At 48.4% G+C, this 14,033-nt stretch overlaps 1 protein-coding gene across 8 annotated transcripts in view; it reads right to left on the bottom strand.

Annotated features, from left to right (window-relative positions):
* The window catches only part of FAM120B (family with sequence similarity 120 member B), a 71,595-nt gene that overhangs the window by 7,041 nt on the left and 50,521 nt on the right, over positions 1-14,033 (bottom strand). For 5 of the 8 annotated variants that reach the window (XR_002125896.1, XR_002125899.1, XR_002125897.1 and 2 more), the window contains 2 exons: positions 10,653-10,704; positions 10,112-10,261 (listed from right to left, as the gene is read on the bottom strand). Coding sequence is in view for 1 of the 8 variants with exons in the window: in XM_019659477.1 (XP_019515022.1) it covers positions 10,653-10,704 (52 nt within the window). In the remaining 7 variants the exon portion in view is untranslated. Of the gene's footprint in view, positions 1-6; positions 5,004-10,111; positions 10,262-10,652; positions 10,705-14,033 lie in introns of those variants that run through there. The other 3 variants (XR_002125895.1, XM_019659477.1, XR_002125894.1) reach the window with 2 other exon arrangements.

Raw genomic sequence — 14,033 nt, 5'->3', positions numbered from 1 at the left:
GATTATGAGTCTCCTGGTCACCTGCAACCTGAGCCACCCCAGGGAGCGTGAGCGTCAACGCCGCCTGCTCCTCCTGCCGAGGGCGAGTCCCCAAGTGGAGGGACGAGGCTGTGTGGAGGGTGAGCTGCGGAGACAAGGGCCGCCTGTCAGCTGTAGCGCCGTGAGGCAGGTGAACCTGAGGTGTGCATGTGCGTGTGTGCATGCCCACATGCCTGTTTGTGCATGTCTGCACATGTGTGTGTACGCATGAGTGTGCGTGTGTAGCTGACATGTGCAACTGGAATGGAAGCGGGGGGATGTTCTGCCAAGTTCCAGAAGGAGCTGAGGGGTCTCCACACCCATGGGGAGTTCCTTTACCAAGGGCGGTACTGTGGCCGTCAGGTCACGTCCACCCTGCCTGGCTCACTCACCAGGCGCTTATCGTGGGCCCACCCCCACGGCCTCAGTACGTGTCGTTGTCCCTACGTGGTGCGCCAATCCCACCTGGAGGACACAGGAAGCTGCGCCTCCCTAAATGGCCCAGCACGTCACCGCTGGCTCCGAGCCGTCACATGGCTGTGGCTCTGGCGCCAGCGTCTGGTCCTGGTCCCTTACCGTGAATCTCAACTTACGTTCCTGGGCCCTTCTGACCACAGGCGCTCCCACCACTCTGTGTGTGTTTGCAAAATGCTGCATGTCCATAAACATTCTGTCATTTAATGTCCCTTGGGGAGGTGACCGTCCAAGAAGGCAGAGCGTGGAGAAGCCAGGTGCACTGCCCAAGGCCAGGCCTGTAGCAGCGGCAGAGCAGAACCTGACCCTTGGTCTTCCAAAGTCTGGGCTCCTCAGGCAATGCACCCCAAAGTTACTGCCTGCTCCATGTTCTTCTCCCCTAGAATATCCAACCCAAGTCAATGGTACTGAAATTCTAATAGCTCCAGTCGGAAGCCTGCAGTCGTTCTAAGGCACTTCTCACTGCCTCCCGCACCCCCCATTCCAAATGGTCACTTGGGCCTTCTTCAGATTTTCTTAAGTCACCATCCCCTCTGAGCTGACACCCCTCTGAGGAAAAGGAACCACCCAACATAAAGAAATGAAGGGTGGCAGTGCCGTGGCTCCCCAGGGACTGCAGCTGACAGCCCACTGGGCACAGCCCTCCAGACACACGTGGGGGCTCAAGAGTTACCAGGTGTCTGAGGAGGAAAATCCAAAATGGAAGCCAACATGCACACAGAGAAAGAAACCCGGAAGAACAGTCTACAAAGGAGGAAGAGAAAATAAAATAAAACGCCACTGGGACAATTAATTTCCTTGTTGTAAGAGAAAATGTTGCAATCACAAAACAAAGAAGACTGCTATAAGAAAGAAACCTTCTGAGTTCTCAGGATTTAAAAACAGTGAAATTAAATAACTACTAGAAAGGATGGAAGATAAAATTGAGAAAATTTCCCAGAAAATAAAGCAAAAGGACACAAAGATGTTGGGAGTGTCTAACCTTAGACAAGTGACAGAGAGCAGAAACAATGAAAGGAAGACGATGACATAGAAACCATCCCAGGAGATCTCCGTCTGCAAGATGAGAATTAGCTCTGAGTCACCGTACACGGGGCAGACGGGCACACCGGGGATAGGGACATCGTTGTGGCCTGCATGGCTAGGCTGCCCCCCCGCTCCCCAAGTGGGGACCCTCTGGAAGCTCTTGCTGGGGTCGGGGGTGCACCCCAGCAAGAGCTCGGGTGTTGGGCCCCAGCCTGGGGGCCCACTGGCTAAGGCCTGGCCAAGCAGACGTGCACGCCCACCAACTTCCTTCCTCGTCAAAGGCCAGAGGTGCAGGCTCAGTCTGGAGGTTGTTACGTTACTTAAATGAGGAGGCCATTAGACTGTGGTGGCTTTCATGCCTCAGCAGCCTACGGAAGCACACGAATACCTCAGCCTGTAAAGGCCTCAAGGTTCACACACCGAAGCCTAGGGACAGCCAAGCACAAACAGCCAGCTCTGGGCTGCAGCCGTGATGCCCTCCTGCTGGGCTCCCGCCAGGCGAGCGGTGGAGCGCTCCTCACCACTGCCAGTTTGCTGCTGCCCCGTCGCATGGATTTATGCTGCAATAAACTCAAGATTTAATATACCCGGGTTCTCTTTTTGCAAGGTGAAAAGATAGTTAAGTCAGCAAAGGTAAGACATGGAGAGCTGAAGCAAGGGTGGCAAAACGCTGACAATGACTCCAGAACACGGGCGCCGAAGCTTCCATGATGCAGACCGGAGGGAACAGCCTGATGACTGGAGGACACAGGGGCTGACGGATGTGGCTGCAGATCGAGCTGCAGAGAAGAGGCGTGATAAGCACGTGGCTCACAAGGGGGGCGGCTGCCCTCACGTCCGCACTGATCTCTCTGGAGACACAGGTTTGGGGCAAAGCCTCAGCACATATGAGTGGACGTGCCCTCAGGTGGGGCAGCTGGAAGCCGACAGCACACTGTGCGGTGACAGAAGTCAGGTTCGGAGATGACCCGAGGCCATCACGCTGCTGTCTGTCTAGGCCAGTGCAGTTGCCAGAGCACGTGTGGTTTAATGCTGGACGTGAGGGACCAGACTGAAAACCACCGGCTATCCAGCACAGTGGGTGACAAGGACCCACACTCAGGCCCTATCATGAGATTTCAAGTATAGAGAGGACCCTGTAAACATCCAGAGACAAAAAGACAGGTTCAAACAAAAGATCAAGAATCAGAAAAACACCAGGTTCTCACCTGGGACACACTGGAAGCCAGGAGGCAATGGAGCAGTCTACAACATTCTAAAAACTGTTTTCAACCCAGAATTCTATAACCAGGTAAACTTTCAATTAAAAGTTAAGATAGGATAAAGAGATTTTCCGACCTGCAAGGGCTCAAAGGTTTATGCCCTTTTTCTCAGGATAAGAGAGTAAACCAAGAAAGAGGAAGATACGGGATTCAGGAATCCAACATGAGACAGAGGTGTGAAGATTCGGGAGTTGGTGACAAGGGTGCCAGCTGGGCGGAGGCCGAGAGAGCACCACTCAGGGCCTGGCTGGGCGAGTGCGGGGGGTACTGACCAGAAGGTGAAGCCGATGAGATGCCCATCGCATGAACGCACTGAAAGGAGATTTGGAAAACTGGGGGAGAATCTGAAGTTGAATTATGATAAATATACAAAGAAAACTAAACAAACTCACAAGCAAAAAACAAGAGTCAGTAAGTCTAGGAAAAAACAATTGCTGTGGGGACTCCTGATGTCCAGTTCTGCTCGTAAGGAGCTTGGAGTCGCCACTCAGTACTAACAAGGCTGAACAGACGGAAGAATCGACAACTCTTCTTGGCTCCGTAAGAGAAGGGAGCAGGCAGGCAAACCACTGTCCCCAGACAGCGGACACAGACAAGCAGGTACGGGCCCCAGCTTCCCGGAGCATATTCATGAGGGTCTGAACCCTGTGGGAACCCTGAACTGTGGTTGATGCATTGTGGGGGCTCAGTGTGCACAAGTCTAAGGGTTAAAAATCCAGGGGGACCCAGTCACAGGGGTCCCCAGTATTGTGAGATTTACCTCCTGGAGCTTGACCAGGTTCCCTCAGTAAATATCAAGAACGCTCCGCCACTGGCTTCAGCAGGGGAGGGAAAGGGAGAACCCTGTTCTCCCCAACAAGCCTCCCCTCAAGGCAACCATTTACCAGAGCGTCACCTACACTGCCCCAGGGGACCCCTGTCAGCCACCCTGTCCACTTAAGAGGAAGAAAAACCTGGGAAACGCTGTGGAGCCCAGAGTCTGGAGGCGGGGCTCATGCAGACACTGACCCTGCTCACAGGCATGCAGAGGCCCCCTCCCCCATCTGGCTCTCAGGGCAGCGGGAACACTCATGGCAGGGATGTGGCATTATGAGACCAGGAGTTGAAAGCGCTACAATTCGATGCTAAGCGAGTCAGTGGGTAAGTGAGACAGCACGGGCAGATGGGGGTCCAAGCCGAGACAGAGATCCTAAAAAAGAACCAAAAAGAAACGCTACAGACAAAAATGAATGCTATGCAAGTAAAAGTGACAGTAATTATTTGGGTTAGTTGCCAGCATTGCCCTCAGAAACAGTAACAGGATCTAACTATTGGGTTGTCGGAAAAGTCATGACGCATTTTTGCAACGAGAAACAGAAAAAACATGTCATGACTTTTCTGACAACCCAATAGAATAACTATTTGGAAGTACAGGAAATGGGGCAGAAAAGAAAATTCCTTAACTTCCACAGTGAAAGCTTGAAAGGTAATTCCTAAAACAGAAGAAACACAGATGATTAGCAAATAACCATCTAAAATGTTGCAAGTAAGTAGGTGCTTCTAGAAACAGAGGAGGGGATTAATCTGCTGAAAATGGCCTTGGAGAAGGTGAGTGACGTTTACTCTGACAAAAACCACACTTGCAATTCAGGAAGAATCAGCAGGCTGGAAATCAAGCTGAGGAGACAGTGTTGAAACAAAACGACAGAAAATATGCAAGAGGATAAGAAATATATATACACTTGGAACATTCTAGATCTAACAAGGGTTCCATGAGACAGCCTGTAAACCTTCTAAGAAATCACACAAGAAAACCCCCAGATCTTAGGGGGACACAGGACCACACGATGCCAAGCAGAATGGATGGTAAAAGGAAAGTCTCACACAAACACAATTTTTAAAAATTTTCAGAATATGAAGACAATGAACAAAGAAATGTTCAGGGTAAAAAATTCCTACAAGGACTAAAATCCATTAGAAGCAACACACATGTGACATACTGAATGCTAAGCTATTCCGGACAGCCAGCCACAGCCAGAGTCTGAATGGTCACACGCCACTCGTGGGGCGACCAGCGGCGCAAGTGAGCGCCCCAAGAACAGCTCACCTCCCAGGGCGGGCCTCGCTCCTGAGACAGCAAGTTCACGCCACCTCAGCCTCTGAGGACGAAGGTCCCTTTCTGGAATATTCTTCCCTTGTGCCTGAAGGACCACGCAGTGTAATCAGACTGGCCCTTCTCTGTTTCTGTAACAAGGAATTACTCAAAGTTTGGCAAAATTTACCTGTCAAGCCCTCTGCTTAGGGGAAGAGTGGTGAGTCCCTTTCACTGTTTTCTATGGTGAATGGTCGATTCAGATGGTTTATTCCTCACTCCTTTCTTAGGAAACTGTCTTTCACTCATTGCATACTTGTGCTCTGGCTACAAGTTAAGAAATACTGAGGCACAGAAACTATTTATTTCATTTAGTGTTACATCTGGATCGCCACGGTCATTTTCCTATTTCTAATGTTTTATCTTTTTCCCTCTTAATAACACTTAGACTAAAAGCTTTCTGGATCCTTCAAAAAACAACTTTTTTTTTCCCTTGTTTTTTAAAAAGTTGAATTTAATTTTTAGAAAAATTTCTGGTATACTAGTTTCTTTGGTTATCTTTTTTGTTTGGTTTGGTTTTTTAAAGATTTTATTGGGGAATTGGGCACGTAGGTTGCTTCCATATCTTGGCTATTATAAATAACACTACAATGAACATATGGGTATATGTTCATTGTCTTTTCGTATGTCTTTTCAAATTACTGTTTTGAATTTCTTCAGATAAATATCCAGAAGTGGAATTGCTGGGTCATATGGTATTTCTGTTTTTAATTTTATGAGGAACCTCCATACTGATTTCCATAGTGGCTGAACCAATTTACAGCTTCCATCAACAGTGCACGAGGGTTCCCTTTTCTCCACAGCCTCATTAGCACTTGTTGTTTGTTGATTTATTGATGAAGGCCATTCTGACTGGTGTGAGGTTACATCTTATTGTGGTTTTAATTTGCATTTCTCTGATGATCAGTAACATTGAGCATCTTTTCATGTACCTGTTGGCCATGTATGTCCTCTTTGGAAAAATGTGTACTCAGTTCCTTTGCCCATTTTTCAACTGGGTTAATTGGATTGTTGTTTTTTTTTGTTTTGCTATTGAGTTGTAAGATTTCCTTCTGTAGTTTGCACAGTAACCTTTTATCAAATATGTGGTTTGCAGATATTTTTCCCCATTCTGTAGGCTGCCTTTTCATTTTGTTCATTGACTGTGCAGAAGCTTTTTAGTTTGATGTAGCCCCACTTATTTATTTTTGCTTTTGTTGCCTGTGATTTTGGTGTCACATCCAAAAAAAAAAGAAAAAAAAAAAAGAAAAGCCAAGACCAATGTCAAAGAGCTTACGGCCTACATTTTCTTGAGTTTTATATTTTTAGGTCTTATTTTTAAGTCTTTAGTCCATTTTGAGTTGATTTTTGTGTGTGGTGTAAGATAAGGGTCCAATTTCATTCTTTTGCATGTGGATATCCATTGCTCCCTGCACCATTTATTCAAGAGACTGTCCTTTCCCCATTGTGTATTCCTGGAGCCCTTGTCAAAGACTAGTTGACCATATAAATGTGGGTTTATTTCTGGGCTCTCTCTCCTGTTCTACTTATCTATGAGTTTGTTTTTATGCCAGTGCCATGTTATTTTTATAACTTTAGCTTTGTAATATAGTTTGAAATCAGGAAAGGTGATGCTTTCAGCTTTGTTCTTCTTTCTCAAGGTTCCCATGGGGATTTGGGATTATTTAGTGATTCCATACAAATTTTAGAATTTATTTGTTGTATTTCTGTGAAAAAATGTATTTCTGTGAAAAAATGATAGGGGTTGCACTGAATCCAAACATAGGTTTGGGTAGTATGGACATTTCAACAATTTTAATTCTTCCAACCATGAACATGAGCTATTCTTTCCATTTATTCGAGTCTTCCTCAAATTCTTTCATCAGTGTTTTATAGTTTTCACCTCCTTGGTTACATTTACTTCTAAGTATTTTATTCTTTTTGATGCTATCGTAGATAGTAAATGGGTTTTCTTAATTTCTTTTTTAGATAGTCTGTGTTGGTGTATAGAAATGCAACTGATAATTGTACGTTGATTTTATGTCCTGCAACTTTACTGAATTTGTTTATTAGTTCTAACAATTTTTGTGGCATCTTTAGGATTTTCTATATATGAGATCATGTCATCTGCAAACAGAGATAGTTTTACTTTGTCTTTTCCAATTTGGATGCCTTTTCTTTCTTTTTATTACCTAATTGCTCTGGCTACAATTTCTAGTACTATGTTGAATAGAACTGGTGAAAGTGGGCACCCTTGTCTTGTACTTGATCTTAGAGGAAAAGCTTTGAACCATTATGTATGATGTTAGCTGTGGGCTTCACATACATGGCCTTTATTATGTTAATGGTACATTCCTTCTATACCTGACTTGGTGAGAGTTTTTATCATAAAAGGATGTTAAATTTTGTAAGTATATAAAGAAAATATTAACATAACTGAATAGAGAAATAGACAACAATATTATAATAGTAAGGGATCAATACCCCACTTTCAATAATGGGCAGGTTCATCCAGGCAGCGTTCCAATAAACACTGGACTTGAATACGCTTTTTAGATCACATGGACCTCACAGATAATACACAGGACGTGCCATCCAACAGCAGCAGAAAGTACATTCTTTTCAAGCGTACACGGAACAGTCTCTGGAACAGACCATATAATAGGCCACAAAACAAGTTTTAAAAATTTAAGAAGACTGAAATTATATCAAACACATTTTCCAATCACAGTGGAATGAAACTACAGGAGGAAAACTGGATAATTCACAAACCTGTGGAAATTAAACAACACACTCCTGAACAAACAATGGGTCAAGGAAGGAATCAAAAAGTAAATAAAAAAGTATATTTAGACAAACAAAAATGGAAATACAATATACAAAATCTTATGGGATACAACAAAAGCAGTTCTAAGAGGAAAATTTATAGCAATAAATGCCTACATTCAGAAAAAAGAATGGTCTCAAATAAACAACCTAGCTTTATACCCCAAGGAACTAAAAAGGAACACACCAAGTCCAAAGACAGTGGAAGGAAATAGTAAAGATGAGCGCAGAAACAAATGGTACAGAGATGAGAAAGACAATAAAAAACATCACCAAAATTAAGTGCTTTTGAAAAGATAAACTTGACAAACTTTTGGATAAACTAACCAAGAGAAGAGAGATGACTCAAATAAATAAAATTACAAACAAAGAGGAGACATTACAACCAACGCCACAAAAAACAAAGGATCATATGTGATTACTATGAACAATTACACACAACAACTGGATAAACTAAGAGACATGAAAAAATTCCAAGAAACACAACCTTCCAAAACTGAATCACAAAGAAATAGAAAATCTGAACAAACCAATCAATGAGAAAGGAGATTGAATCAGAAATCAAAAACGTCCCAAAAACAAAATTCCAGGAACAGATGGTTTCACTGGTGAAGTCTACCAACCATTTAAGAATGAATTAATGCCAAAACTTCCCAAAGTCTCCAAAAAGCTGAAGGGATAGGAACACTTTCAAAATCATTCTAAGAGGCTAAGCCAAAACCAGACAAGGATACTACAAAGAAAATTACAGGCCAATGTGCCTGATAAACATAGATGCAAAAGTCTTCCACAAAACACTGGCAGCCTGATTTCAACAGCACATTAAAAGGACCACACAGCATGATCAGTGAGACGTGTCCCTGGGAAGCAGGGCGGTTCAGCATCTGCAGGTCACTCGACGTGACTCATCACGGCAAGGACGTGAAGAAGAAAAACCATGGTCGGTGCAGGGCCGAACGGTCACCTCAGTAAACGAAAAAAAGGTGTGACAAAATTCAACATCCTTCTTCTTCACAAAGATTAAATACATTGGATGGTGAAATGTCTTCTAAATGATCACAGAAATGTAAAATTATATTTAACTTTGGGTAATAAGTATTTTATTTTCATTTTAAAATTGATATATGGAAATTTCATCAGGACACTTGAATGCAGAGATAACTTATAAAACATCAAGATTACAAAAGTCCACTACAATTTTTTTTCAAACATAAAAAACATTCCTACCTACTCAGTGGCATAGTTAAGCTTGTCACGAAGAACACACGGGCCTTAATGACAAGCCAGAACTTCGGTATTCTGAAGCAAAATGGTTTCCATGGAGGCCGACTTATAATCTAAAGGATGAGGAATTAATTCAAGTTGTACAAATAAGGAGCAAGGAAGCAAACTTTTAGAAGGAGCAGTGGTCTCAAATTAGCAGAAACTAAAGGAACAGAATGGTATTATTATTTAGACAGGAAACTCTCCTAAGAGGAATGAAGAAAACCTATGTCAAAGCTGGGAAATAAGGTTGTAGGTCCCACGAGACCCGCATGGGAAGTAAGGAGACCTGCCAGTAAGGAGGAAGTGCAGGACGCGTGGGAATTTATACAAATGGCTCCAACTATCTGGAGGCGATCCCTTTTCTGGTAAACACTGGATGGGGTTTTAAGGCAGGATGAAGCCGGAGCTACGCATACCTGAGCTGAGTCAGAGTGATTCAAGTCCAAGTGTACAGTTTGGCCAGGGAATGTTCAGGGCTCATGTTGTTTTAATGGACCCGTCTTCGGGAACGAAAGTGAGCATTTCTGAGAGCTGGGGATCTCGGGTCGGGGAGTGGGGGCGGGAAGGGAGCCTGGCGACCACCCAGCTCACCAGGCTTAAGGGAGCCGGCTGCTATGGAAGGGCCTGACTTGCAACTTCTGATCTAGATGTCTTTCCATAATCAACACCCCAGAGGCTACTGGGCTTAAAATTTCAGTTTTTGGATTATCTGAACATTCTTTCCTGAAAAGATTATTACTCTGAACTTGGATTCATGTAAGTGTTTTTTAAAATAGGGGGTCTTCGGTGCCCCCAGACAAAGAGCCACAAACGTGCCGCTCATTCGTGGCCCCGTAACAGCCTTCCCAACACGCCACACCTGCCTTCTCCCCACCCGTCCCTACGGGTTTCCTGTCTGCCGCCTGGGGTCTGCCTGCCGAGAACCCAGGCCTGTTTGCACACGCGCTGCAGTAAGAACCGCTGAGCTGCAGCCTGGTGAGACTCAAACAAGGGGATGACACGACAGAACCAGACGCCTGAGTCACAAGCTGTGTCACGACCCCCAGGCGGAACCGTCCAGCAGAGCTCCCCCCCCCTCCAGGAAGGGGAGAAGAGAGGCCTCCCTCCCTGTTTCTGTACAAACACTTACGAGGGCTGAGCAAAGGCAGGGCTGGGACGCTCACACTGGTCAGAGGTTGTAAGCAGGAAACAGTTGGGGAACTACAGCTGTCGGGCGTCACGTGGGACTAGCCGCGCAGACTGGCTCTCTTAGGAAGGCCAGGATGTCGGAACACCCCTCCTGTACACAGGTGACGACAATGAGTGTTGGTGGCCACGGAATCAGGCACAGTCTCTCAACAGAAACCACAAAAGCTTTTGACTGCGCCGAGGGAGAAGCAAAGGCTGCCTTCCTTTCTGTGCAGAGCCGCCCAGGCCCCAGGCCCCAGGCCCCAGGCCCCAGGCCCCTCTCGCGGCGGTTCCCGCCTTTTCCCTGTCGCAGGGCTGGGCCTTGGTCTCAGGGCCACACTCCTCAGCTTTTCCTACCTCGCTTTTCTGGAGGGAGCAAGTGAACCTGCCCTGTCAGCAGATTCAATGTCTAATTCTTTTAAAGTCTCGCACGTCATGTCAAGGTCTATGCGTAACCGCGGCCTCTGGACACGGACTCACTCTGGACACCGACGTGGACTCACCTGGCCGACGGTGAGTGTCTTGTCCACCGCTCCGGCTCATGCTGCCTGCTTCCTGCAGCAAACAGACAGGGGAACGAACACGTCACATCTCTGTCGGACGGACCCACAGAAGAGCACGCGGAGGTGCCTGCAGGACAGGACCCGCTTTGTTTCCCCTCAGCTGGGGCCCCGGCTGGATGTGTCCCACAGCTGCGCCATTCAAGTGGGAGCAGCCAGCGCAGGGGTAGCACGGTGAGGGCCGAACGGGAACCGCTGCCATCACCCGCAGCCTCGCCATCTGCACACCTACATGGTCACTGCTGCCAACGCACCTACAAATGGAGCTTCCTTGTCCATGGCTCAGCTCAGGGGGACACTGTGCCAAATTCGAACAAAGCCATGGGGCTCTTTCTCCAGTTGAGGCCAAGTGCCCTTCCCTGGGGCAGACGGGGCACGCTGGGAAGTCACGAGAGAACCACACACACAAAAAAAACTGCAAGCACAAATGGCGCTCTGCCCACAAACCTGGCCCCTGCTGCTCACACCCGTCCCAGAGCGAGGCTCCTGGGGCTGTGGCAGTGTGGGTGACGTGACCAGGTCACAGCAATGGCCGGGACCAAGTTTCCAGGCCCACCCTTGTTATCACAGGTGACCCCTGCACTTTCACAGCAGCCCGGCCTCCTGGGGCATCACCACGGGATGTGACAAGCTGCAGAAATCTCAGGCAAGTTTGTAGCTACTTACTGTGGAATGTGACACATCACTTCTCACCCCCAGAAGGAGAAGGTGCCGCTTTCGCACCTTGGGGAGGCTTTGATGCTCAGCACCTCGGGAAGCGAGGCTCACACTGCTCCCAGCCCAGGGCCCCTGGGGAAGTCCCCATTTGGGGCAGTAACTGAACTCTGAGGCCTTTTCAGTTTTTCACTAACACAAACAATTTTGCCTGTTAACTCTGTCCTGAAAATAGGGACAACTTCCTATTAGGCTACTTTAGTATCTCCAAAAATATTAAAACAGCAGTTCAAAGGCAGACAAAACCCACCGAAATATGTGCTGGCCGAGTACAGATGACATAACCCACTCATGGTGATTCAAACTGAGACGGTGGATTCCCTGACACAGAAAGTGTTCCAGCCCTAACAGAAGGGGTGTGCGTGTGTGTATGTGTGCAAAACTTATTTTATACAGCAACACCTGAAACTAGCAAACAGCTTGCACAGCCAACAGCACTTTTGTGGGTGCTTCTCCACGACAGCCAAAGTGCAAATGAACGCACTATCCTTGCGTGTGGGTCACCCTGGAGGGGCCTTGGATTTCTCCCGCCCGCCTCCCCATGTTCATAAGTCAGACCCTGACTCAGCCTTACCCTGAGGTCTCCTGGAGGCCAGTGGCTCAGCCCTAACACTCACGCGCCACCATCCTGACCTGTGTGTGACCCGTGTGCGAGGATGTGGGCCTGCCCCGCTACAGCACGGGTGTCCTTCAAAGTCCTACATTTCCAAGGGCAGAGCGGTGCGAGCTCTAGCTGCCCAGGAGTCACTCGTTTTTTTGCCTCTAAGTGATCAGAACAGAAGAGGAAACAGTGCTTGTCCAGCCTGGCTCCCAGTCTGCAAAAGCCCTTAGGAGCCCCAAGTTTTTCCCGGAATCAATGGCAGGAGGGAGAAACGGTTTCTGTGTGGACATCACAACAGCCGACTGTGCGGGTCTGGAGCCAGCAGGCCCTCTGCACTCCATCACTACCCGGCAACAAGGTAACACAGTTAGAAACGGGTGTCTAATGCTCTGTGCCATTCGGTCACTTCCAGCACAGGATCACCCTGGACTGCTGGTCAGCGCTGCTGGAGGCGGACGCACAGGCCCAGAGCGCCTGTCCACTGTTTCTGCAGTGGCCACAGCCGTCATGGCCCGCTCTGCGCGAACGACTGCAGGCTGCTCACAGGGCGCTCTGCTCACATGTATGAACGGAGTCGGAAAGCAGGTGTGCTGGCCGCGAGTTACACCTGCATGCACCGAATCTACAAGCAAAACGCTGGGCACGTCACAGGCTTGGCAGGAGCCCCGGTGCCCCCACAGATGGTGTGTCTGCCCCGCCTGCACCGCGATCCCTGCCTGCCTGGTTCCTGGGACGTGCTCGGTGCTTGCCTGGGGGTATGGCACTGAACATAACAGGGCCGTGCGGGGCCCGGAGCTCAAGGAGGACACGTCACCGGGAGTGGCGGGAGGCGCGCAGGCCGCACGGGGAGGCCCCTGGTCTGTGTGCTGCTGTGCCCGAGAGCCAGCTGGTCACCAAAACACACGCGCAGCTCGCTGGTGCTGCAGACGCTCCAGCTTCTTCACGATTCGGTCCTGGCTCTTTCCAGGACTGGCACAGGCTATTGTTTGAAGCTAAAAGGAGTCAGGATGTGGCCCAGCTGGAGAGAGCTTCCTGTCTCGTTGGCAGCTCGGACCCAGCTCCTCACTCCACGCCCGTGGCAAGGCCTGGTCTGGGCTCCTGAGGGTGACAGCCTCCACCCCCCCACCCCACACATGTCCCCCAGGCCCAGTCACTTCCGGAAACCACCCCTCTTGGAAACTTGAAGCCCGGCCCCTCCAGCCCCATAGTCAGAGCCCCACTCCGCCCCTTAGCGCCGGCGTCCTCCTCCTGGTCCAGCCTGCTCACCTCCAAACGTGTGTCCACCCACTGCTTTCTTTTCACCTTCAGATCGTCGAGAGCACAGCCCTGCAGGGCTCTCAGCCTGACCCCACCTGCCCTGAGGACCCGTCACACGTAGGACGTGAGAAACCAGGGGGCATCTGGGCCTCTGCCAGGCCAGCAGACACTCGGCTGCGACAGCCAAGTTTGTCATGTGAGGGGCCTGCGGGGTGCCACCGGGGATGAGAGTGGGCTTCTGCGCTCCGGCAAGGAGAGTCACTATTTTTAAAATTTGCACAAAAAGGAGAAATTTCCAGACACAAATCTCTGCCAACAGATTTTTCATTTACTATATAGATCCAAGGAAAACAGGTTCCCTTCTCCAATTTCAACACATCCCCATGACCTCTGCCATCACCCAGGTGAAGGCTCAGCCAACATTGATGACACCGTCCCCTGGGCTGGGCTTGGTGGCCCTGCCCTGGGGACACTGGGAGTCCGAGCACACGGCTTCTGCTGGGCTGATCAGCCAGTGGCCGGAATGACAACAGCCAGCCCACACAGTCAGACTTTGGCTTGCGTGCTTTTTAAATTGTATTTTTAAAAACAGCTTTACTGAGGTACAATTGACATTGTTTGGTTTTTAATAGAAAGAAACTTCAATTAAAACAGTCCACTTAGGGCCGGCTGAGTGGCGCGATGGTTAAGAACTGGCTTGGGACGCCAGAGGGCCCCGGTTCGGATCCCACATATGAGGGCCAGTGACACTG

This window comes from Hipposideros armiger, unplaced genomic scaffold, assembly GCF_001890085.2.
Source record: "Hipposideros armiger isolate ML-2016 unplaced genomic scaffold, ASM189008v1 scaffold_299, whole genome shotgun sequence".
NCBI lineage: Eukaryota > Metazoa > Chordata > Mammalia > Chiroptera > Hipposideridae > Hipposideros > Hipposideros armiger.
This window is presented reverse-complemented; position numbering and strand designations above follow the sequence as displayed.